This window comes from Alosa pseudoharengus, unplaced genomic scaffold (assembly GCF_046254945.1).
Source record: "Alosa pseudoharengus isolate Yale_2024_CS ecotype anadromous, Long Island Sound unplaced genomic scaffold, YU_APseudo_1.1 YU_APseudo_1.1_scf_9, whole genome shotgun sequence".
Classification (NCBI taxonomy): Eukaryota; Metazoa; Chordata; class Actinopteri; order Clupeiformes; family Clupeidae; genus Alosa; species Alosa pseudoharengus.
Window position 1 is genome coordinate 29,686,140 of NW_027468881.1, and position 25,808 is coordinate 29,711,947.

A 25,808-nucleotide genomic window follows, 5' to 3' on the forward strand; every position below is an offset into this window, starting at 1 on the left:
CCCTCCCCACCAGTGCCCTCTCATTCTCTCACATCCTACTGTTGCAATAATAAGCAAACCAAGGCCTGACTGATCCAAGCATGGGTAAACACAACCTCCACTGTAGCCGTGCTCAGTGATGCACTCAACCCCCTCTCTCCAATGGAACGTGTTCCAGTTAGAAAACCATAGTCTGCCCATGTTCCATGATCTGCATTCTTTTGCCCTGCCCCCCCCCCCCCCTCCCTAAGCCCCACAAACCAATATGATTAGCATTAATGAAAGTATGACACTGAAAAAGGATTTGGTTTATTTTATTTGGGGGGGTGGGGTCAAAGGTCAGAATACTGTTCCACAAGGGATGTGGGGATGAGCCACATTGTCTCAGTTTGGGGCCGGGGCTTCTCCCGCAGTGCTGACTAGCTACTTTTCTACATCCTGAGAGAGAGAGAGAGAGAGAGAGAGAGAGAGAGAACAGGAGACTGTAGGTAAAGGATCATAAGGCTATGTCAACATGATTGTTTTGATGGTTATGGCTTTTTTGCTCCATCAGATTGGAGTGAGAGGGTGGAAGATGGGGAGAGAGAGAGAGAGAGAGAGAGAGAGAGAGAGAGAGTGGGTGGGGGGATACAGGGCTGGTTGTTCCCTGGGTGTCCCCTTTTTGGATTACATTTCAAGGCAGCGGTTTGGGAGGGGTATGCAAATGCCCCAGCCCTGGCTCCCTGCCTCCTTTGAAGAGGCAGAGGCAAGCTCCCGGTCAGAGCGGGAGGGAGAGAGAGAGAGAGGGGGAGAGAAAGAGGGAGAGAAAGAGTGAGAGCCTTCAGTCGTCTGCCTGCGAGAGCACAGTCAGCAGGTCCCTCCATCCCTCAGCTGGATTTGTGTATGTAGCTGTGCGTCTTTTCCCTCCTTCTCTCTCTATCTCTCTATCCCTCTATCTCTCCTTTCGCCCTCCCTTCAGACACTTTCTCTGCCATACTTTCAATGTCAGTCAACTTATTTCTCTCCGCTGTACCACTCTTTTTTCTTTTTTTTTTCTTTCCCTTTCTCCATTATCCTTTTTCACTCCTCTCTCCCTCTCTTTCTCCCTCTCTCTCTCTCTCCCCCTCTCCTCTCTCTCTCTACGCCTCCTACTCCTCTCTGTCCAGTGCGTGATCTGTGTGTCCTGCTCTCTGTTTCTCATTGCGTGTTCTGCTCCCTCTCTAGCGTGCGGTGCGTGCCCCCCCCCCCCCCACACGCACGCGCGCGTGTGTGTGTGTGTGTGTGTGTGTGTGTGTGCGTGTGAGTGTGCGTGAGTGTATGTGTGCAGGACTTCGGAAGGCGGAGAGACCATGCCAGCCCAGATGTTTCCACGGCTGCACGTCTCCGCGGTGACCAAGTGAAGGAGGAAGACGCTCCGGGTGGAACACTGAGGGGGAACGCTGCAAGGAACACAAACAGCCAATCACAGCCAGCGAGGGAATTGCACAGAGAGTGAACTTTTGGAGTTATTGAATCCAAAACTACTAAGAGACTTTTTAAAAAAAAAAAAATTACCTTCCTTCTTCACCAAATTTGAAGTCTCTGAGATATTTTTTGGGGGGTGTTTGTTTATATTCTTTGACTTACTGACCAGTTGGATGATGGACATGATGGTCCCCAGTTGGGCTCTTCAGACTTTCACCCTTGGGGTCATGTTGGGTGTGTCACTGGTGGATGCCAAAGGAACTTTTTATGGAAACCCAGTCTATGGACACGGACACCGATATAACCTGTACAAGGGCACTGGAGTCAACCCACACTATAACCCTGGCAAGCCCATGACCCGTCACAAGTAAGTCACACCCTACTCACAGTCCTTACAGAAACCACCTTGTGTGTGTGTGTGTGTGTGTGTGTGTGTGTATGTCTGTGTGTGTATGTCTGTGTCTGCATCTGTGTCTTTGTCTGTGTGTGTGTGTGTGTGTGTGTGTGTGTGTGTGTGTGTGTGTGTGTGTGTGTGTCTGTGTGTCTGTGTGTCTGTGTGTATTAGCCTCCCCATATTTAACAACATTCACACACATGTGTGTTTGTGTGTGTGTGTATATGTCTAGTCTAAATCACTCCCCACTGGTTGACAGACACTGGTGTTGTTGTCTGCACACCTTTTGAAAACGCTGTCAGATTGTGAGCAGCGTATGACAGCCACACATCATGCTGATGTCTGTGTACCTGCTCAGAGGAGATGAGTCACAAACAAACATGGAAGTTAGACATGCGGGGTGCAGACCAAATGAAGCGTTGTCTTTTTATTGATTATAGGAACTGTAAGCAGGCATGAAATAACTTAAGTCTTAACTGTCAGCTCTACAGAGTTGCACTGATTGACAGGGGACTTGTGATCTGTGCCTTGAGTTGTTATGTGTTTGATGGGGAAAGGTGGTCTGTGTGGTGTGTTTTGAAATGTTTGAGGCATAAGAGGTGGTCTGAGCTCTGAGTTGTTTCATGTTTCATAGAGAAGGGATGACCTGTGCGCCTTGAGTTGTAAAGTATTTGACGGGGGGGAGTAATCTATGCTCTTGAGTTTTAAAATGCTTGATAGGGGAGAGGTGGTCTTTGCCTTGAGTTGCAATATGTTTGCAATATGTGCAGGTCTGTGCCTTGAGTTGTAATAGGTTTCATAGGGGGAAGGTCGTCTGTGCCTTGAGTTTAGAAATGTTTGATAGGGGAGAGGTGGTCTTTGCCTTGAGCTGCAATATGTTTGATAGAGAATTGGAGGTTTATGCCTTGAGTTGTTATATGTGTGATAGGGTAAAATTGCTCTATGCGCTTGAGTTTAGAAATGTTTGATAGGGGAGAGGTGATCTGTGTCTTTAGTTTAGAAATGTTTGATAGGGGAGAGGTGGTCTGTGCCTTTGGTTTAGAAATGTTTGAGGTGGCATCCTTTGGATTCTGTCTGTGTCCCTGACTGTGAGCTCTCGCCGGAGAAACCAATTACCAGTGAACTCACGCAGATGGTGTGTGTGTTTTGGAGTAGCCTGGGCCACAGAGGTTATCTGCTCTCATGCTCTCTACCTGTTCAAAGGCAAAAAGGAGATGTGAAATATGTCCAGTCAGTTCATAGCTGCCAAGATTCATCTCCACACACCATGGCTGCCTCTGTGTCTTTTTGTGCCTATCACTCTCTTTCTCTTTCTCTCTCTCTTTCTCTCTCTTCCCACATTCCCACCATACCCGGACAGTACAGGGCTGAGCCAATTAGTTAACAAAGCATTAACCCACGACATTGTTTATGTGCAACTCAGTTCTCTGCCCCTAGCCATCAAACTGGGGCAGAAAGAGAGAGAGAGAGAGGGAGAGAGAGAGAGAGAGAGGCAGATAGTTGGTGAGAACTATGACAGTGGGGGGATGTATGGCCCTCTCCAAAGCATGTCTGCTCCCAGTTTATCTAAAGTATAAGTAGTGCTGTATTTGTTAAATTTGTTTAATTAAGAACTACTCCTGTCACTTTTCAAGTAAGTACACACTGTTACAAGTTACCAACCTGAAACCTAAATGAAACCCTTACTCTGTATCGATCTACTTAGATAGATACTGAAGAAGTAAGTATAGTGGCTGAGGTTGATTAATATAAGGTGTGACCAAATATATTCTCCTTAGCCCTTGTCTACACACACACATACCACACACACACACACACACACACACACACACACACACACACACACACACACACTGAACCTTCCACCCTCCTCTCTTCTCTTCTTTTGCTTGGCTTGCTCCAGGAGTGGGATGTATCTGGACAGTTCCTCAGCTACCTGCTGCTCCCCCCCCCCACCTCCTCTTTACACCCCACCCACCCCATGGGCCCTGCAACCACCCCACCCCACCCCACCCCCCTCTCCTGAAGGCCGGTGGACAGGGCTTCCCCCTGTGGCCACGCATTCCACACCCAACCGGGACTTTTTCCAATCTCAGACGGCTCAGGAGCTTTGCTCTGCATTCTGGATGAAATAGCTAAGATGCTTCAGTGATGTTGAACGCAGACACAGGGGAAAGTGTGGACACACACATTTAAAAAACAAATAAACAAACACACAAACAAACAAACAAACAAACAAACAAAATCATCTTATTGAGTGGGATGTCAATCCAGATCTGTATCTGAATCTGATCTGAATCTGTAATCAGAATACACAGGAAACTGGCTCCTTCCTGATGCCTTTTAAACTACTTTACAAGTCTGTAGCTGTGACGCAGATGATCTCCAATTAGTAGCCGCCACAACAATAGAGGCATTCCCAGACTGACTGTACGCATGGACCATAAGCAGCCGAGTATAGATTTGATGTCATTTAGCGTACTGTCAACACACAGCTTATTTATGCATTATATGTGTATGTGTATGACGAGCGGCATGTCCTCTGTTGTTAACGGCTGCTTCTCTATAAATATGCACACAAACTCACTCACTGACACACACACACACACACACACACATACAGTATGCACACGAACACACACACACACACACACACACACACACACACACACACACACACACACACACACACACAGACACACACACACACACACACACACACACACACACACACACACACACACACACACACACAGACACACACACACACACACACACACACACTCACTAACATGATTATAACCCAGTGTAGAATGCAGACGGCACTATTTGCGATCCAAACACCACGGTCCAGGCTGCCCCCCCATGCCGTCCCCTTGGTGTCCTCTGTGGCTGGGGGTCAGCTCCATGCCTCCGTCTGTCTGTGTGTCTGTCTGTCTGTCTGTCTATCTGTCTTTCCCAGCGGAGCGCACCGTGGGCTTTTCTTCCAGCCTCTGCCCCAGAGGGAGCCTATTGTGGCGCTGCCTTCATTGGTCGTGACATCTCAGACAATGACCACAATGGCCAGGCCCCACTGTAAGGAGACAGAGAGTCCAGCTGGGAGTCTCACACACCAACGCGCACAGCTCTAAAACACAAGACCATTATCTGACCCCAGTGGCCCTGTTGCTGAAATGGAACTAGAAGAGCAAGGTGTGGATAACACTAAGATGATAGTTCCAGTACCCTTGAAGCACACATATGGATGCAAAACAATTGTACATCTGTACAATCATAATTTAAGTCACGCTGGACAAAAGTATACGTACGTCATCCTGACAGTTGCATATTTGTGTACGTTGACAGCTGATGGCTTTGCTGGTTTCTGGTCTCCTACAGTCCCCTCCATATGATGTACTAGTCCACTCTGCCCTGGTGGCCATGGAGGTCAACCAGACCTGGGCCATATCAGGGCCAGATCTGTCCAAGGGTCAGCTGCAGTCAAGCCAATGCATATTTAGAGGATTGTGCTTATTAACATAAAACTACTGTAAGTCAGACTTACTGAGAGTTGTGTGTGTAGTGGAATTGTGTCTACCTTACCTCACAAGGGCTAGATCTATTCAGCTTCAATGCATCTTCAGAGGACTGTATTAGCCATGGAATGGATGTTCAACCATGTATGGAACTTCCTAATGGGGACCTTAGTGACCATTGTTACCTATTTATTACAGATAGTTGTAAGTATGTGCACTTCTTATGATCTGAATATTGAATGATCAATACTTGGACCCCCTACTGGTTTGATTACTTCCAAGTTAACAAGGATCATAATGAAAAGGGAAATGTGTCTCTCTCTCTTTTAAATTCTATGATGCTACATGATGATTGTAAAAAAAAAAAACATGGACGGAGTAAGCTCAGTCAAAATTATGGATTACAGTGCCCAGGAGGTGTCATTGCATTGTCATTTCTTTTGTATTTCGAGAGGACGTGTGGTGCTCATTTCAGTAAATTGTGCACTCATTTTACTAAATTGTGCAATTGTTTAACTAAATCAAAACGAGAGCACAATTCAGTACAATGAGCGCACCATTTAGTAAAACAAGACCATCATTTAGTCAAGTAAGTGCACAATTTAGTAAAATGAGCACACAATTTCTTAAAAGGAGTGCATGTTTTCTTGATTTACAACAAAAAATCTGTCAATGAGACCTCCCAGGCTCTGTACCAGATCTTCTAGGCTGAAGTTATATTCTGAAGTTTTATAGCTGACTGACTATATATGCCATTGAATGAGCCAATCCACAGTGCAGTAGATCCAGTCTTAAAGAGATTGATTTTCAAAGGCGCTTGCAGTGCGTTGTACCGAGTGAGGCTTACCAGGAGTTGTGTGTGCGTTGTGCAATCCTGTGTTTCAAATCTAGGATCATCCTCACAGCAAGATAAGCTAATGCTGCCATGTTTCTGCCTTAAATCAAGTTCTTTCAAGCAAATAGTAAAAAGAAAAACTGGCTTGGGATTTTGTTAATCGTCAGCAAATTGGCAGCTGATTTCTTATTTTTTCTTCCCTCTTTAAATACTCACGTTCAATTTTGAAAACATGTTTTTGGCATGGCAATCAAGTGGTAAACTGCGACCAGAAAGTCAGTGGCCTCCTGTCAGGAAGCTCTGGTTTCACCCGAAGAGATTGCAGCTCACAGGAGAGGGCTGAAAGCTTCTGCTTGGAGTTGGCTTTCTGTCGTCTATGCCGTCTCCACAGGAGGGCTCATGTTGTCTGTCTAAGCGGGTTAGGCTGTCTGAACGCTGAGCCGGGCATGGATGGGACTGGTGAAGTGATGTAGGAGAACGAGGAGCAGGCAAACATCTTACCGCACAGTGCGTCTCCAGATGCCTCAGGACAATGTAACAGATCATTACAAACAGATGAAGTGTGAGGGTGTGAGACAGTGTATTATGTGTGGGTACCTCAAGGTGTCTTAACGAGCATTAATACAATAAATTAATTAGTATAAACATTTTCTGTCTTCCTGTGAGTTTTCCTGTGAGTATTTCTCTCACTCTCACTCTCTTTCTCTGTGTGTGTGTGTGTGTGTGTGTGTGTGTCAGCAATACTGATAGCTAGAGGTCATGGATCAACCAGCATCCATCACTAGTCTGAAGTCAACTTCAAACTCAAGATGGGGGTCAGGTCACTACTCCACTCAAGCCATCCTTAGAGGCACATTTCAATAACTCAGCCTCCCTCTGCCTCTAGAAAGGCGAGCGCTGGTATTCAGCTTAATATGGTCTGAGCGCTAATCACTCTGACTAGCTCTCACTGTCAGGCATCTGTGGGTTTTTTTCTTTCTAAAAGGTGCAAAGTGAGATCTGTAAAAATCAGGGTGGCGCAGAATCAGCCTATAGAAGAGTGCGACTGTCCAGCCAAGCGGGTCCAGCCAAGGCTGATGTCATCTCTGTAGATGCGGATGAAAAGCCACGCAGTCAACGTTTTGTTTTAATGTTTTGAAATGTTTTCGGAGAGTGTTGCCAAAGTGGCACAATGGTCCATTCTTTCCCTTCTGTGCAGCGAGCCTGAGTGGTTTTTGATTAGATTTCGTGCGGACATCAAGCCTCACTCAGCCTGCAAGCGCCACAGATTCCTCGTGACGCATGCAGTGCAATTTCCATCATGCATTTTGGATAATAAAAAAAAATCCTGGAAATTGATCTCGGACTTTAATAAACACTTAATTTTTTGGAGCGCTTCCATGATTTAATATATTCCCCATGACTGCTAGGCGAGACTCAGAGCATAGCGTAGTGATTTTCTTCTTTTAAAAAAAATAAAAAAAAAAAAAATCTGAATAGTGAACTGTAAAAATGTGGAAGGATTTTCCGCAGTAAAGCAGATTATGTGCGTAAGGAATTAGTCTGTATAATGAGAAGCTGTTGAATGGCTGAGTGTGTTTGCACACGTTCCGAATCAGCCTGTTAACTCTTCGGGATGCACACAAGGCCTCCGTGCCGTTCCCCCCACCCCTGCTGAGTGCTCGGGCTTGGGGTGGACCCCCTCTCCCCTCCCATCCATGGGGTAATTCACAGAGTGGGAGTGAGTTCTCAGGCAACATTGCTATAGAGTTTTTGAAAGTGTGAGTGTGTGAGTTTTAGACGGAGACACAAAGGCATGGTAGACCAAATTAATCCATGGATCTGGATCTGACAGCACTCTCACCCAGGGCTTTCCATTGTTTCTGAAGATGGATGGATTATGTGTGTGTGTGTGTGTGTGTGTGTGTGTGTGTGTGTGTGTGTGAGAGAGAGAGTGTGTGTATGTGTGTGCATGCGTGCGTGCGTGTGTATGTATATGTGTCCCTAAAACTCTCTTCCCATCCCGATGTCCCAAATCTTTCTGTCCATCCAGCAAACAGTTGCTCCAGGGCCCCTTAGCCGGCAGCTGGAATGTGTCAGGCTGCGTGTCTTTAAAAACTCTCTCCACCTAGTGATGTATCTGCCTATATTTATCCTTTCTGGTCTCTCTCTCTCTCTCTCAGGTCTCTCTCTCTCTCTCTCTGGTCTCCCGCTCTCTCTCTCTCTCTCTCTCTGTGTAATAGGCAGCCCATTTGGGATGATTACTCAACCCAGTCCACTCTCCTTCCCTGAAGGATTTGAGTGGCGTCTGTGTCCAGGCCTCTGTCCCTGTGTCTCCATATTTATGCTCGACAGTAATGATCCTCACTCTGACGTGGCGTTCCAGAAGTGACCCCACGATCTGTTGAAAGAGTGATTCTCTCTCGTTAGAGTCGACCAGACGACGAGGGAGACAGACACCGGCGACAGCTCTATCACTTTCACTCGCTCTTTCTCTCTCTCTCTCTCTTTGTCTCCCTCTCTCTCTCTCTCGCTTTCTTTCTTTGTCTCTTTCTCTCTCTCTCTTTCTTTGTCTCCCTCTTTCTCTCTCTCTCTCTTTCTTTGTCTCTTTCTCTCTCTCGTTTTTCACTTCTTCTCTTATTCTCACTCTCCAGCTTCTTTAAATCACATCAGTCTGCAGGTGCTTAGCTCATTCAGTCTGGCCCTTGGATGGAAGGTCATTTCAAAAATGGCCCTGGCACTTTTAAAATAGGCTTCGTATTAGAAGGAAGAAAAAAAAAATAGAAGGAACTTTGGACGAGGCGAAGCAGCTGAAATAGAGTTGGGTGTTTTTCACTCCCCGTTTAGCGCCAATTTTTTTAAATATATATATATATATATATATATAAATAGGAGAGAGGATCACACTTTGGCTGCTGCAGGTGCTCAGAAATGGCTCCCTGAGATACAAGCCTCGGCTGACAGTTTAACAGAGGTGTGAGCGAGTGCAAAAGCAGTAAGAGGAAGGGAAAAATAGAGAGAGGGAGAGAGAGAGAGAGAGAGAGAACGAGAGAAAGAGAGAGAGAGAGAGAGAGAGAGAGAGAGAGAGAGAGAGAGAGAGACAGAGAGGGAAGTAAATAGGAGGTGTGCTGTTTTGGCTCGGCTGGGCAAAGATTCCCTGGAATAACATTTGAGCCCCGACAGAAAATTCCGCTTTCCCTCCGGGACAGCTGGACAGGCTCTGGCAGCCGTAACCCAACCCTGGCAATATTCACAGTGAGCTCAGTGGCACAGAGATGGAGCCACCATCTCTGGTCAATGGAGGGAATGTGGTCAGATTGCATGTGTGTGTGTGTGTGTGTGTGTGTGTGTGTGGTTTTTGATGTGGTAGGAGGACTCTCGTCACTCTCAGTCCATTTGTGCTGGTGTTGAGGGTTCCTTATCCCAAATGATAAAAGAGACATATACCTCACACTCTGCGGATGACAGCTGAACAACACACATTCAGTCCCCAAAGACAAACACACACACACATACACACACACACACTCACTGGAAATCCCTCTCATTTATAATCCACACTGTCTCTTGTGTCTCATACTGTGTGGTCTTGGTGGCAAACAGATGAAGCTTATCTGGCAAGTTGTCTGACACATACAAACACACACACACACACACACACACAAACACACACATGCATACACATGCATACACACACACAAACACACATACATTTTGTCTAGCGCATAAGCGCCACACAGAAATCCTCCCTCACTGGCTGCTGCTATCTGGTTGTGGCCGGATCTGGTCCTGGTGAGCTGTTCTTACTGCCTGAAGAACTTGACAAGGTGCTAATTGCTCTGTGATGTCCTCATCATCTGATGTGGTGTGAGAGAGAGAGAGGGGAAATAATGTCTTTTTGTCACCTCTCTGGCTCTGAGTTTGGGTGACAGAGTGACGTTTTTCTGACTTCTACTCCCTGTCTGTTTTCTGTTGTCACCGCGTTGACATCCCTCCCGAATATTCTCTCTTTTTCACTTTTGTCTTTTGTTTTCTTTTCCTTTCTTTCTCCCCCTTAATAGCTGTCGTGGTCCAGACGTTTCTCCCTCTCACTGAGACCAGGTTGGCTCTGTCGTTCTCATCACTAAGACTGGAGACACCTGCCCAGATTAAATATCACAGTCAAGCCCAAATGACATTGGCAGACACTCCTAATAGGAAGGGGGTGACTGATGTGTGTGTCTGTGTGTCTGCGTGTGTATGTGCCTGCACGTGTTTGTGTGTGTGTGTGTGTGTGTGTGTGTGTGTGCACGTGTGTGCGTATGTGTCGGCAGGTGTGTGTGTATGTCCGAGTGTGTGTATGTATTTGCACATGAGTGGGTATGTGTGTGTGTGTGTGTGCACTCGTGTGTGCATATGTGTCTGCACGTGAGTGTGTGTGTGTGTGTGTGTGTGTGTGTGTGCGTGCGTGTGCGAGTGTGTGTATGTGTCTGCACATGAGTGTGTGTGTGTGTGTGTGTGTGTGTGTGTGTGTGTGTGTGTGTGTGTGTGCGTGTGTGTGTATGTGTCTGCACATGAGTGTGTGTGTGTGTGTGTGTGCGTGTGTGTGTATGTGTCTGCACATGAGTGTGTGTGTGTGTGTGTGTAGAGTAGGAGAGGCGGACGGACTCTTTCAGCACTGAACATCTGGATTCCTCTTGCTCAAAGGCTCGGTTTTTAGTATGAAGGTCACACTCCCCGGTTGTGCACCTGACAAACAAATCACGGATCCCTGACCATTTTTCAACCCCCTCAGGTCGAGCCCAGCCAGAACGCCAGACCCTTTTCCCTGTTTCCCGCCGAGTCGCTCCACTCGACCGTCAATCACCCCCACCGCCGCGCATCAGAAAAACTTGGCTTCTCCCGAATTAAACAGACAACAGGTCATAAAGGACCTTTATACCGTCAATAAATCCAGCCGTTATGGGGAGGAAACGGCTCTGATAAAACTAGCTTCGATTTTATGGTATGATTTTAAAAGCAGTGGTAACCATGTGTTGAAGAGCAGCTCAGGAGCTAAGTGTGATGTCGTCTGCGTTTTTATGTGTGTGTGTGCGTGTGCGTGTGCGTGTGTGTGTGTGTGTGCGTGTTTGTGTATGTGTGTGTGTGTGTGTGTGTGTGCTTGTGTGTGTGTGTGTGCGTGTGTTTGTGTATGTGTGTGTGTGTGTGTGTGTGTGCGTGTGTTTGTGTATGTGTGTGTGTGTGTGTGTGTGTGCGTGTGTGTGTGTGTGTGCGTGTGTTTGTGTATGTGTGTGTGTGTGTGTTTGTTTTGTGGGCAGACCATCACATTTGAAAACAAGCTGTTATCGATTAGCATGATATCAACAGAGAGTCTAGTGCTGCGCAGCCTCCCAATAAACATTAGTGTCCATCTGGGAGGACAGCGGCGCTCTTCAGAGAGAGTAATAGGTCAGTGCACTCACTCCTTCCTAGAATGCATTAACATCTTCCAGAGACAGCTTGATGGGTCAACGGGGGTGAACTATTAGAGTTAGAAAGCTTAAACACCAAAATACCAATTCAACAATTCATGAACACAACAAGCAAAGTATGACAACATATTTGATGTTTGTTCCTTTTTTTGTGTGCCCTGTGGCTAAATCTGTGGAACAAAGTGCTCAAAGCACCAGAGAGATTTAGTGCACTTAACACAAGCCAGTCATCTTGTCCCTCTAGTTGAGAGAAGTTTTGTGAACATACAGTGTTAAGTTTATTACTTACCTGAGCTATTTTGATTACACTAATCTTTTTTTTTTACAGTGCACACAAATTGAATGGAAATATGTCTACATTTTAAGTATAAAGAATGTACCTGTTGTAAAGGTATGCCCATTGGTAATGTGAGGTTTTGGTATCTAATTTTCCAAACATTTCACTGCTTTAAGTGGAACTAGAGCTGGCCCAGTCTTCCTGATGCTTAAGTGGCAGATCACCTTGGAGATGATCGCTTGGCAGGGCCTTGGCTTCTTGAATAGCGTGCTGTGTCAGAGACCATATGTGGCCGGCATGAAAGGACCTCTGTCACGCCCTCTCGGCCCGAACTCCCTGGAGCTACGCTTAACTGCTCTGTAAACAGCGGAGGTTAAAGTGTGCGCAAACTCTTCGTGCCACAGATGCTTGTGCATGCCGACATCAATAACGACTAGTGGATTGGCTAGAGGTATTTCTTTTACAGGTTGACAGCTTCTGTTAATGTCAGCGCTCTGCCGGCTGACATGAGCGTGCTGTTTGGAGTGCACACATTTTCTCCCGTCCGTATTTGCAGTGGTTGCGAACAGCTGGCGGGTGGCCGTCGGAGACACACTCCATTGTTTAGCCATGAATCTCAGCAACGTCTCACATCTGAGAGAAATAGGAGAAGAAGAGATACAATAACATCATTGCTTCCTCACAACTTGGGCCGAGTACAAAGTTATCTCGCTCTCTCTCCCTCCCTCTAGTTGCTATAGTTGCACTTTTGGATGAGAAAAGCAAACTGTTGGATTGGGCGGTGCATTGCTCCGGGAGTAAAGATGCTTGGCGTAGCGAAGCCGATCTGCATGAGCAGTGTTGGCGGTCGTCTCCCATTTCAAACGCCCTTCGCGAAAAGAAAGCGCAGCTGCGCAGGCTGATGCATCTCATTTAGTGCTGGACTGAGACGTCCAGTCCCTCAAGACCTCATTATTGGCAAGGCCAGCACGAGACATCCTGTTATTGACTCTCTACTTCTTCTTCTTTGCAGAAACATTTCACCGTATGTAACTCTTTCTGTCTCTCTGTGACTATCTCTCCTCCACAGAAACCACTGCGCCTACATCGTCCAGAAGAACATCACATGCACCATGCAGGATGGGATGGCCACTTACGTGAAGGCAGAGTACACCACCAAGTGTATCTGGGGTCAGAAGTGCCCAGTGCTTATGTAAGCAATCCCACCAAGGCGTTTGCCTTTTTCTCCCTCGCTAGCATTTTTTTGGACAGGCCCATCGTACATGTGATGACATATTATGCGACACAATAAAAAAGGGGGGTTGTGCTTTGGGCTTGGAACTGCTCTCAGGACTGGGGTGGTGGTCACACTAACAGCTTGTTAAATGGTCCGGCCAAGACATATAACGAGTGATGAGTATGACCTTATGAAACTCACATTGCATAAACCACAAGAGACTGTGAAGCCATCGTTTTTTTTATTTTTATTATCCCAACACTGCCCTATTATAGGTATAGGGTCTGCTAGGGAGGGAGGTTACCATGCACAACATGCAAAACTATTATAAACACCAGACGTAAGACAATAGATGTCGATGAAAACGCACATGGAAATGTTTTCATGGTTTGAGTTAGTATTTGCACTCTGCAGTCATGTGCAGCCATTTGTTTGTTGAGTCAGAGACTTTATTTGAGTCCGTATGGTGTTCATGTTGCACACTAATGATGCCCCCTGGTGGTAGCTTACATAATGGACACAAGGGGGCTTTGACACTTTGACCGATGCATCCTGAAAACATGTATGCGAATCAGTAGAAAATACACATTTATACACATGTTTAGACACACGTCTATAATATAATGCAAAATAATATGAGTAAATTATCTTTTATCTCATAAAATATTGATAACTTGTGATGGTTACATTTGTTTCTATATTATTTTGTTTCTACATAATCCCTCTGTAATATGAATACCCATTTCAACATCTGAACAACATCTGCATCAAACAAATAGACATTGCATTCATTCAAGCCACATACTGTACATCTGAACGGTTTATAGAATAAGATGAAATGTATACAAATAAAAATAAATGTATTTCAAGTAGACCTATTATAAAATAGCCTATTATTGTTTCAATATGCCTCAAATATTAGGTGGTCCGCAAGCTATCCCAAGTGGTCTGCGAGCAGACGTGGTAAAATATAATATGGATGAGTTGTTTGCAATATGTTATTCCAAACAGTTCTGCGTGTAAGATGATTTAAATCATATGAATCCTCTGACACAATAAGCAAAGTGCAAAGACAATAAGCAAGGTGGTTCAGTGGGTAGGCCTATTGTGTAGGCTAATATACTGTTGAAGTAGGTCTAATCTTTTTTTTTTTAGCTAGGTGGTCCATGGGTTTCTTTTTTATTGGTTAAGTGGTCCTTCGTCTGAAAAAGTTTGAGAAACATTGGGCTACACATCAAATCATGAAAATATATTCAAACAGTTCAAGTTACACCTGTCCTGTCACATCTCCAGGGACCCAATAATGTTGAAAAAGTAATCAATTAATCAAACGCTGCCACCGACGTCACTGCCAAACTTTTGACAAGCGTAATGGGTTTTAGGAGGATTTGGGACCGTCAATGCTATATCATATTATACATAATATACATAAACATATGAAGTAAGCTACTCGTCTATGCTGATTGCTGGCAGTTACTAGACTGTAACGTATGGAACAGGGACGTGTTTAAGAGGGAGGGAGAAAGAGAGGTGCTTACTTTAGGTTACATTGGCAACATTTTCGCTAGCATATCAAGATAAAACTTAGACAAGAAAATGTTTCACTTTGCCATTTCACACATTTTAACCTAATATGGCGTTAACTAAAAAGCATAATAGATTCAAAGCCAACTCTTAACATGCCTCAAATTTGACATTAGGTTTCTAACACGACTAACTTCTGACGGATGAAAATCAACGTGGTGGTGGTTATGTTGCTAATTTGCGCACTTGCAGACTGCTGTTCATTTCTCCTTTGAGTTGTCAGATACATCATCTGTGTAGCCAAACATTATTATGTTTTGGTATAAACGTAGAGCCTATTTGCAAGTTAGCCTACCTCAGTCTGTCTCATTTGATCTTGCACTTGCTATTGGTCTGTCGCGTCACTTGGTAACAATGACAGGTTCGGTCGTGTGACGCATCGTTACGGGGAAGCCCGGATGAGAACCAGGCATGAGTGTCACGCTCAGCCTGCGGTAATCTTAGCCCAAATCCCCTAATCCGTTTGCAAAGGCTGCTAATTCAGCAAAATATTTCATCCCCTCATTGCCTTATAATACAGTATAAATAAAGCGATCATGACCAGCCAGTTAGCTTTGAGTGGTGCTACAGCATGTAGACTCTCATTGATTTGTTGCAATGTGTGTGTCTGTATGTGTCTTTGTGTGTGTGTGTGTGTGTGTGTGTGTGTGTGCATACAGGTACCGCACATTCTTCAAGCCCAAGTACAAGGTGGGTTACAAGACTGTGACCGAGCTCGAGTGGCGCTGTTGCCCTGGTTACACGGGGGAGAACTGCTTCGATGGCCCCGCCTCGCTGCCCGATGGCATGATGCCCCCCTTTAAGGGCATCTTGCCCCGGCCGGCAGTGAAGGGCTACCCCCGGGGGCAGCCCAAGGGGCCTGAGCCAAAGCCTGTCCCAGGAGGGAGCCTGGAGCCTGGGAAGCCCTACCCTGTGCCCGACGGGCAGCCCGATGGGCGCACACAGGTCCCCACGGGCCAGCTGCCATCTGGAGGCCCCAACTATGGTAAGGCTGGAAACTCCCCCTTAGTGCTTTTCCATGCATGGGGTGACCAGTCTCGTACCACCACAGAAATCTCCCTTTTAAAGGAAAAGGAGGAAAACGAGAAGGGATGGCATGCACACAACAAAGCTCGACATAGCTCAGTCAAGTCATCTTGTTCGTTGGCTGAATTTAGTTATGTCAACATGTAGTGTCTAGTTCAGTGCAGTGGTGTAGTCTATGTGATACGCAGGACGATGCAGTATACCCACTTAAAAAGGCATCACCATTTCATTATACCCACTTAAAATAGGCAAGGATACATTTGGGGTTGATCACAGTATACCCACTAGAGCTAACTAGACTACACCACTGGTTCAGTGTGATAAAAGTGATATGACACATTGACATAACTGAACTCAGTCAAAGCAACAAGATGACTTCTCTCAGGCTATGTTGGGTGTGTTGATATTTTTCACAATGCATGTGCTCATTTTTTTCTTCAATACTTAATAATACACATAATACACTTTCACAAATAGCTATTCAAATATATTGTTCCCAAGAGCTATACAATTACAATTTCCTCAGTGGGGACACCCCAGTTCTGCCTCAGGCACTGGACCAATATAACCTGCAGGTCCTGAACAGATGGCAGATGCTATGTACTATGACACATTTTCATGATAGATTATCTCCAATGATATAATAGCATCATTGTCCATTAATTGCAATTGCCATGACAGTGTTCATAATGTTTCATGAAATTACAGCTTTTTCTCATAGATGGATTATTTCCGGTGATATTACACCGTCGTTATCCATGATCTGTAATTGCCATAGCAACCTCAGTGATGTTCCAGAAATGTAATCGTGGGATATAGCATTGAACAAAAAGGAAATCATGGGATATAGCATTGACCATGGCAAAAGTTATGTTTGATATTTTGTTCTCTCTGCATCTGCCAACTTTGCTCTTGCATACAGTACATGCCCCAACTCTTGTCCTCCAGAGCCTAATGCACATAATAAATCAACATATTTCTCATATGGATCTTTTTAAAATCAGAATTGCTTTGTTTTGCCAGATGTTCTGTCCTCATTTTCGTTTCGTCCTCCTCTTTCTGCCGTTCTCCTGCAGGTCCTAAGGTGGGTGTCTCGGGCGAGCGTCTGGACCGCATGGAGGACGACCTGCGGCGTCTGTCCCAGGGTCTGGACACGCTGAATGGCATGGTGGCGGGCCTGGAGGATCGTCTTCGCATCTCACTCCGGGACGACACCAACAAGCTCCTGGCCACCCTGTTGAGCGGCTCCCCGCCGCGCCTGACCCCCGACTCCTCCGTGGGCTTCGGGGTCATCCCCGACGGCAACCTGGACGGCCTGAGCGGCGGCAGCAGCACCGACGTCGGCGGTTTCCTGGGCTACGGCGAGCTGGTCGGCCGCGTGACGGAGGTGAAGGACGAGCTGCGGGTCAAGAGCGACATGCTGGACGAGATCCATGGGATGGTGATGGGCCACGACGGCCAGCTCAAGAGGCTCCTGGAGGCGGCCACAGGCCGGCCCATACCGGGCGGGGTGGTCAACCAGAGGCTGCTTGAGGACATGGTGGATTCCAGGCTGGCGGGAGTGCGGGCCGAGATTCTGGACGGCTTTGAGAAAAGGCTGCTGGAGATGGAGGGGCACTGTGATGACCGCATCGGGCAGGTGAGGGGCAGGTGTCTGTGGAATCAGGAACTGCATGGAACTGCAGCCTTGGTTCCCAGTGCAGATCTACTGCAACTACTTGGGCTTGGAATTCAACAGCAAAATTAAACTAATTACCAAAAGTCCATGTTAATAACAGCTGATAAATAAGATGGGTAAAGAAATGTTTATGGTTTTTACCTGTCAACTAATAAAGTATTCTCTCAGTCATTGCTCATGAACAAGCCATGAACTCATAAGATAATATTAGTGTATTCTCCTTGGTCAACTAATTACTGCATTTAATTAATATAAATGACTGCATTACTACTTGACAATTACAACATTAACACACAAAAAATAGTATAGAGTAGACGAGTTCACTTCCTGGTTGCACTCTGTGTGTGATCCCCTTTGACCCCTCTCTCCCCCTCCCCACTCTCAGGTGCAGAAGCAGTGCCAGAACGAGCACCTGGACGGCCAGGAGCAGATGCAGCAGTCGCTGGACGGCCGTGAGACCGGCCTCCGCAAAGAGCTGGGCCACCTGCAGGAGCAGATCCAGGGCCTGACACTGACGGAGAGCTGCTGTGGTCAGGTGAGCGGCCTGTCCCAGCGCGTGCTGCTCCTGGAGGAGGCCGTCAAGGGCCTGACCGAGTCCCAGCGCCAGCTCCAGGTGGCGCTGTCCGACCAGACCATCCACATCGAGGCTATCCTGGAGACGCGGCTGGAGGACATCGAGGGCCGGATCAACACCACCGAGAGGGGCCTGCCGCCGACAGACGCGGGGAGCCCAGATGGTCAGCCGCTGGCGCCGCCCGGTGGAGTGCCCACGTCCCTGGACGGGTTCAACACGCTGCTGGACGAGAAGCTGAAGGCCCTGGAGGAGCGTCTGTTCGTGGCTGTGGAGGAGCTGAGCAACGCCACGGCACCGGCGCTGCTGGAGGGCCACGTGGTGCCGGCGCTGGAGACGGAGATCGAGTCGGTGCGCAGGCGCGTGGAGGCCGACCTGGACGGCGTGCAGAAGCAGCTGACCGACCTGGAGCTCCTCTGCACGTCCTCCTGCGCGCCCGGCACCTCCACGGGCGGCGAGGGAGAGGACGGCAGCCGCCCGACTGGGACAGGGACTGGAACGAGCACGGGGACAGGGGCGACGGACGAGGACTGCGAGGGGGTGGACAAGAGGGTGTCCAGCCGCCTGGACACGCACGCCGAGCAGCTGGAGCGCCTGAACGGCACGCTGCAGGGCCTGCTGACGCGCATCATGGAGGCGGAGGAGTCCGCCGGCGTGGAGGGCGAGATCACGCTCCTCAAGATCAACGTGAACTCGGTCAACCGCACGCTAAAGGGCCTGCGCGACTCGGTGAGCCTGATCTCGCGCGAGGTGGGCCGGGCCAACTCCACCTGGACGCATCGTGAGGAGCGGCTGGCCAACCAGGTGCAGGGCATCACGCAGCTGGTGGGCCGGCAGGCGTCCATGTTGGGCGCGGGCGAGCGCCGCCTCATCCAGCTGAAGGGCGAGCTGCAGGGCCTGCGCCGCCGGCTGGCCGGGGAGCTCCAGGGATGCCGCAGCACGGCGCTCGGCGTCCAGAAAGAGGTGCTGGCCGTCGACAGCCGCGTCGCCCAGGTCGAGGGACAGTGCAGCGGCCTGTCCGAGATGGCCGATGAGCTGGAGCGCATCCGCGGCGAGCTCGAGGGCCACTCCGACCACTTCCTGGCGCGCATCAACGGCACGCTGTCCACCCACTCGCAGCAGCTGGCCGAGCTCAAGGACGGGCTGGAGGAGTGCAGGGACAAAAATGGCCACAGGGGGCAGTAGGGAGACCAGTAGCATTTCAGCTACAGAGACAAATGAGGTGGGGCTACAGCTGTAAAGATATGGCAATATTGTTTTTATCATTGTTATTATAATAATTATTATTATTTTTACAGGGCATTTTCTGTTTCACCCTATACTTTGTTTTATTTTTTTTTCTTTGTTTGTTTTCCTCCACATTTTATATTGATTTTAACGTTTTAACTTATATGAAGACAAAGTGACTGCATTGTTATTAGAGATGTATTTGTACAAAAATATGAGAATAACAAACGTGATGCCAGACTAATACGCTGCTACGGGTCTCTACTCTGCCATTATCAGTCCACTCTATCCAGGCCCATCTGTCCTCTCTTCTCAAAATACTGTATGTCCTCATGAATGGTGCTAATTTTTGGTAAACAATTATTTTGTGTACAAAAATGAAATGTAATGTAATGTTTCTTTATACTGTTGGAGAATATAATAATTTTCTGTGACTAAAAGGACAAAGCTGGAAGAAGAGTGAGCTTTAGATTGTAATATGGACCAGCCTGCCAGATAGTTCAACTGCTCTCACCACCAGGTGTCAGAGATAAGTCATCTGAGGAATAAAATAAACAGATAACATTTTGGAGAACCAGTTTATATACTTCCTGTCATTAATTACACACCACCATGAAAACATGATCTGATATATTTAGGCATATTTTTGACATTTAATGAATTTAGAGAGTTTACATTGTAGACATTTCTTGTCTCTGCAATAGTGACACTTGAAAAGAGTGTTTGTAGTTTAGTTATTTAGACTATTTCCTCTCTCAGAATCAGCTTTATTGGCCAGGTTTGCGTAAACAAACAAGGAATTTGGTTAATCTTTGCCCTCAAAGTACAACACTCACTTAACATATAAAAAAAACAAAAAAACATAGAAGAATAAAAACAGAACAGTAAGAATAGAATGAAGAGCAGTAGAATACGGCTATATATACAATGTACATTTGCAATAAATACATGACATTTATGACATAACGCTTCTTTTATTAAGTGACATTCGGTTTTTGTCATAACAAGTTAGGGTTAGGGTTCATGTGTCATGACAGTGTCATATCACTCTTATGTTTTTATACCGAAAATGTAACCATATCCTTTACATCATCATCTCAACACCTGGCCAGCAAAAATATGAGCCTGATGAATGAAGATCGCCCTTTTTTGATATGCGTGTGATATACTCCAGGACTTCCTTGTCTCTCTCTCAAAGGCTAATCTGCTGGTTTGTTGCTTCTGAGAATGTTTTATGTATAGCTGAGGGGGTGGGAGGGAGGTGGGCAACAAGAGGCTTCAAAGAGCCGTTTCTGCATCTCCTGAAGAAGAAAGACAAAAATGGGAAAGACAGAGTGAAGAAGAGAAGAGAAGAGAAAGTGAAGAAGAGAGCGAGAAAGAGAGAGTGAAGAAGAGAGTGAGAAAGAGAGAGTGAAGAAGAGAGTGCACAGAAATGGAGGAAAGGGTGAAAGAGATGCCCCAGTGAGAGGGAAAGTGGAAGAAAGAGAGGGAGAGAGAGAAAAAGAGGGAGAGAGAGAAAGAGAGGGAGAGAGAGAAAAAGAGGGAGAGAGAGAAAAAGAGGGAGAGAGAGAAAGAGAGAGAGAGATGGCAGGCGCACTTGCGTTCAGCTGCGCGTGGTGTGGTGCAGCTGCCAGCGGAAGTGTCCCTCTGCGGCTGAGGTCGAGAGCCCGCTGGGAACGGGAGCCTGACACACAGCGAGGCGGCCGCACTCCCACAGAGCCAACAGACGCTACCGCCACAGCAGCTGGACACCTCTCTCTCTTCCTCTCTCTTCCCCTTTTTTTTCTCTCCCTTTCTCTCTCTCTCCCCCTTTCTCTCTGTCACACTTCACCTCTCTCTCTCTCTCTCTCGCTCTCTCTTTATCTCTCCCTATACCCGTCCCAGTCTTTCATCCTTTAGCTTTCACAAGCTCTTTACATCTTTGCCTCTAGAGTATCCAGCTCTCCTGCTGTTTAGCGGGCCTCTCTTGGCCTGTTACGTCAGCCTTTGCTGGCATTTATTTGGATGACGTCAGCATGGCTCAGCATGACAATTAGTTGGTAAAAATAATGCAGAAATAAGCCATCAAGAACACAGAGTGTCCACAACTACCTCTCGCTGTTTTTATTGTCTCTTTTCTCTCTGTTTCTCTCTTTACCTCTCTCTCTCCCTCTCTCCCTCTCGCTCACCTCTCAGATTCACTGTCTGTCTCTAACTTTATACTCTTGCTCTTGACAGACTCCTTATATCCTTGCCTCTGGAGCTCTTTCTCTCTTTCTACTTCTCACTGTCTCTTTCTCTGTGTTCCTCTATCCTTTCTCTTCATTTCAGATTCACAAGAGTGTTATAGTCCTTGTTAGTGCTATAGGTAGGGAATTTGCCACAGTGGCCAATCAACCACCAAGTCTGACCAATCGACCAGAAATAAATATTATGGTATGCACAGCCATCTTAGCATGTGGTACGCACCAGGATGTGGCTAAGATGGTATCTAGAATGGGACGGTATCCAGGACAAGGTCATAACCATAACATGGTTACATGCCCCCGTGTTCTTTTTATATTGAACTAGGATAGTGCTTAACTACTAGCTACTACAAACTAGCGTTAACTAGTATAATATATTGTAGGCTATACAAGGCCGTATCATTTTTTATCTTATGTGATCATGTCACGGGGCAGCCGTGGCCTACTGGTTAGCGCTTCGGACTTGTAACCAGAGGGTTGCCGGTTCAAACCCTGACCAGTAGGCACAGCTGAAGTGCCCTTGAGCAAGGCACCTAACCCCTCACTGCTCCCCGAGCGCCGCTGTTGTTGCAGGCAGCTCACTGCGCCGGGATTAGTGTGTGCTTCACCTCGCTGTGTGCTGAGTGTGTTTCACTAATTCACGGATTGAGATAAATGCAGAGACCAAATTTCCTTCACGGGATCAAAATCAAAAGAGTATATATACTTACTTACTTATACTTAAACAATATTCAAACCAAAACAATTGCACCTTAGACTAAGTTATGACACTTTTTAAATAGATACATCCGTTTTTGCTCCTTTAGCCTACTCACCCCATGCCACCTTCTATCCCTGCCCAATTGGCATCATCAATAGGCACAGGGGATTTGTCTGTTCCTCTACTCGTAGCTAAGTAGCCTAATGGTACGCACCATAGATATTGTAGCGTGGCTTGGACATGCTGACAGGGAAATGTGTTACTGTTATGCCTTCATGCAGTGCATTATGTAAGGGATAATGTATAGAACGCAGGTCATTGTCGGGAGATAGGTCCCGACAGGGCGAACCGGTCTTGTTCCGCCCTGAAGGGACCTATTTTCCGACAATGACCGGCGTTCTATACATTATCCCGCTTATTACACGGCTACTTACCAAAGCGTCACAATAAACTCCCCACGATATGACTCTTTAGCCTACATAGCCTAGGCTATAGCCTATTTGTTAACGTTTCATCATGGCTTTTGCTGAGAAACAAATAGTTCGCAACAACACACGCTGAACTTGAATCAAACATTCTTTAGAACACAGCTGATCAACCGTCTGCTTTCACTTTTGAATGAAGTTCCAATCCTTGCATAGTGATATGAAAGAATTGACTTAGAAGCACAAAGCCCATTTTCCTTGACAGCGGTCTGTTATACTTAGCAACGGTCTGTTATTCAGAATTAGCAGACCGCCGAACGTTGGGAAGTCCCATTCAAGTGAATGGAGCATTCTGCAGCATTATGAAGAGCCGTGTAATAAGGGAGAAATGTAGCCTACGGCTAAGATACTGGGTAAGCTTCCTAATGTTATGTGTTAATCACCGGTGAGTGATTTGTTATGTATGTGTGTAAACTAGCCGGCTGTTGTGTTGTCGGGATGAAAGGGTTTATGTTACGGGATGCCACCCAGGTTGTGTAGTATAGCCACTGGGTATAAGCTGACCTATTCCAAGTTGTGTGTATTGTTCTCTATAAATGCTGGTAATAAACTGCCAAGAAAGCAAGTATTCCTTGCCTTGTCAGAAGATTATAAAGCTTTATTATGCGTACAGCTGTACACCTGCAGGCCAGGGACGTCGTTAGGCCTATTTTGGGGGGACTGAAGCTACCCTAAGATGATCAAATGCCCCCCTAAAAAATATATAGTATTATCACCCGGAGAGAAGAAATACTCTTTTCGGATTGGCTGGTGGGGTGGCTATTAAGTAAGGGATAACGGCCGCCGAGGTGTCCTGTTATACGGAATTAATGGACGAGGGCGAGGGGCAAAAACTCCCCGACGCGCAGCGGAGGGGAGTTGCCTCCGCCCAAGTCCATTAATTCCGTATAACTGGACACACCTCGAAGGCCGTTATCCCGCTTATCACCCGGTTGCCACTGTAAACACTGTAAACACGCGGTTCTGTTTAAAAAGAAGCTCACTAGTTCAGCTTATTGTACAACTTTAGCATGGACAGTTAGCTTGTTTACAGTTGATTCCATTGTTGGGAAGCCTGCAACCAAAAGATTCTAGAGCGCTGCAACCGTCGTCCTACTATGGTTGTTATAGTTACCATTCATAAGCATTGATATGGAACGCTGTCCTGTTATTCAGAATTAAAGGCCACCCGCCAGCCAATCAGAAAAGAGTATTTCTTCTCTCTGGGTGATAATTCTGAATAACAGGACACCGTTCCATATCAATGCTTATGAATGGTAACTATAACAACCATAGTAGGACGACGGTTGTAGCGCTCTAGAATCTTTGGTTGCAGGCTTCAATGGAATCAACTGTAAACAAGCTAACTGTCCATGCTATCGCTGTTGTAGGGCCAACGAAAGTTGTACAACAAGCTGAACTAGTGACCTTCTTATAGCCTACGGAATTAATGGACTCGGGTGGAGTTTTTTGCCGCTCGCCCTCGTCCATTAATTCCGTATAACAGGACACCTCGGCGGCTGTTATCCCTTACATAATATGCATCCAAATTCACATCCATTATTCTCTGTTGAATTGCTCACGGAACACTAATCTCACATAAATCACACAGATGTCACATAAAAGAGCGGAACTGGAGTGTTCCAATGATATTAGTGGCTAGGTGCTGTGATAAACGGTTCGCGACAAAATTAACGTTGAACCTGCGTTGAACATATGAAATTTCATCATATTTCAAATTCCATGCATTCTGCACAACGCGCCTCCTCCATCTCCACCCATTACTCTCGATGGTATATCTCACGATCGCGTCACTCAATACAGGGCAAACATAAGAGTAAATAGCAGACCTTACCGGACACGACGATATGAACCATTCTTCTGTAGCCTACAGTAAGCCGTTCCCGAGTTTTGAAATTGCAGCAAATTTCTACAACTTTGAGCTGAAATAATTCTAATGTTATAGCCCAAAATAATGAACTTGGTTTCCATATCAAAGAATCAAAAGTTGATCATGACATGCACAAATCAACTGTGCTTTGGATAGATAATATTTCTACCATCATGCTTCAGGTGACATGAATGTAGGCTACAATCATGAGACACAAAATATTTTTCGTTGACATAATAGGCTGACATAAGTATGATCACATCATACTTTCGCAGATATGGGCCTATACTGTCTTGAAAATTATATAGCCTAGCATAATAGATTGCTCTTACAATGACCAAAGAGCTAGTAAAATTACACTGAAGATAGCATAGGTCTCAAAGGACTAATATATGACGTATATGGTTAAAAAGGATCATAGCGTAGTTTAGGGTGCAATTGTTTAGGTTTGAATATTGTTTGATGATTGTTTGATTGGTGAATGATCACATAAGTTAACAGTAGTTTGTAGTAGCTAGTTAAGCACTACCCTAGTTCAATTTAAAAAGAACACTGATCAAATTATCAAATGCTACAGGACAGGAAGGACAGAGAGAAAAGTGTGACATTTCTTAATCTGTAATCTGCTTTTATAATTCCATGGTATTCTGCAACTTTTACATCCAGTCAGTGATGGCTCAAGAGAGGATTATTGTGCAAGTCAGTGTTCTCTTAGTCAGGTTTCACCTCACTTAACTGAGTAACACCTTGCAAAAAATAACTATAGAAATCTTTTAGTATTTTGTATTATTACAAGCATGATCACATCATACTTTCTCAGATATGGGTAGCCTATACTGTGTTGAAAACTATGTAGCCTAACAGATGGCCCTTACAATGACCTTACTGTAATAGTACAATTACACTGAAATAGCCTAGGCCTCAAAGGGTACCTACAATTCATTGAAGCCCTTTTAAGGTGTGATGAAATTTTACCTACAACCCTGCTAAGGCTAAGTCTTTCAATGTGTGTGTGTGATGTATACATTGTGTGGGCATGTCTGTGTTTTTGTGCATGCCCATGAATACATGTCACAGTGTGTGTGTGTGTGTGTGTGTGTGTGTGTGTGTGTCTCTTTTTTCTCTCTCTCTATCTCTCCCTCCCTCTCGTTCTTCTCTCTCTCTTTCTCTGTCTTGTTCTGTTTGTTGCATTTGCACTCTCTTCTACTCTCTGTTGATCTCATCCATCCGCCCATGTCTTCCTTTCCCTTCCTCTCTTTCCTTTCCTCCTCTCTCTTTTTCTCTTTCCCCACATTCAATTTCTCACCCCATTCTTCCTCTCTCTCTCCCCCTCTCCCTCTCTCTATCCTCCCAT

At 46.1% G+C, this 25,808-nt stretch overlaps 1 protein-coding gene across 1 annotated transcript; it reads left to right on the plus strand.

Moving 5' to 3' along the window:
• The first annotated feature begins 1,203 nt into the window (after positions 1 to 1,203).
• On the plus strand, positions 1,204 to 19,738 carry emilin3b (elastin microfibril interfacer 3b). The gene is made up of 5 exons (XM_076276164.1): positions 1,204 to 1,789; positions 12,942 to 13,064; positions 15,332 to 15,657; positions 16,775 to 17,337; positions 17,762 to 19,738. The coding sequence occupies exons 1-5, from the start codon at positions 1,596 to 1,598 to the stop codon at positions 19,130 to 19,132; spliced, it is 2,577 nt and encodes an 858-aa protein (XP_076132279.1). The 5' UTR covers positions 1,204 to 1,595; the 3' UTR covers positions 19,133 to 19,738.
• Positions 19,739 to 25,808: the final 6,070 nt, after the last annotated feature.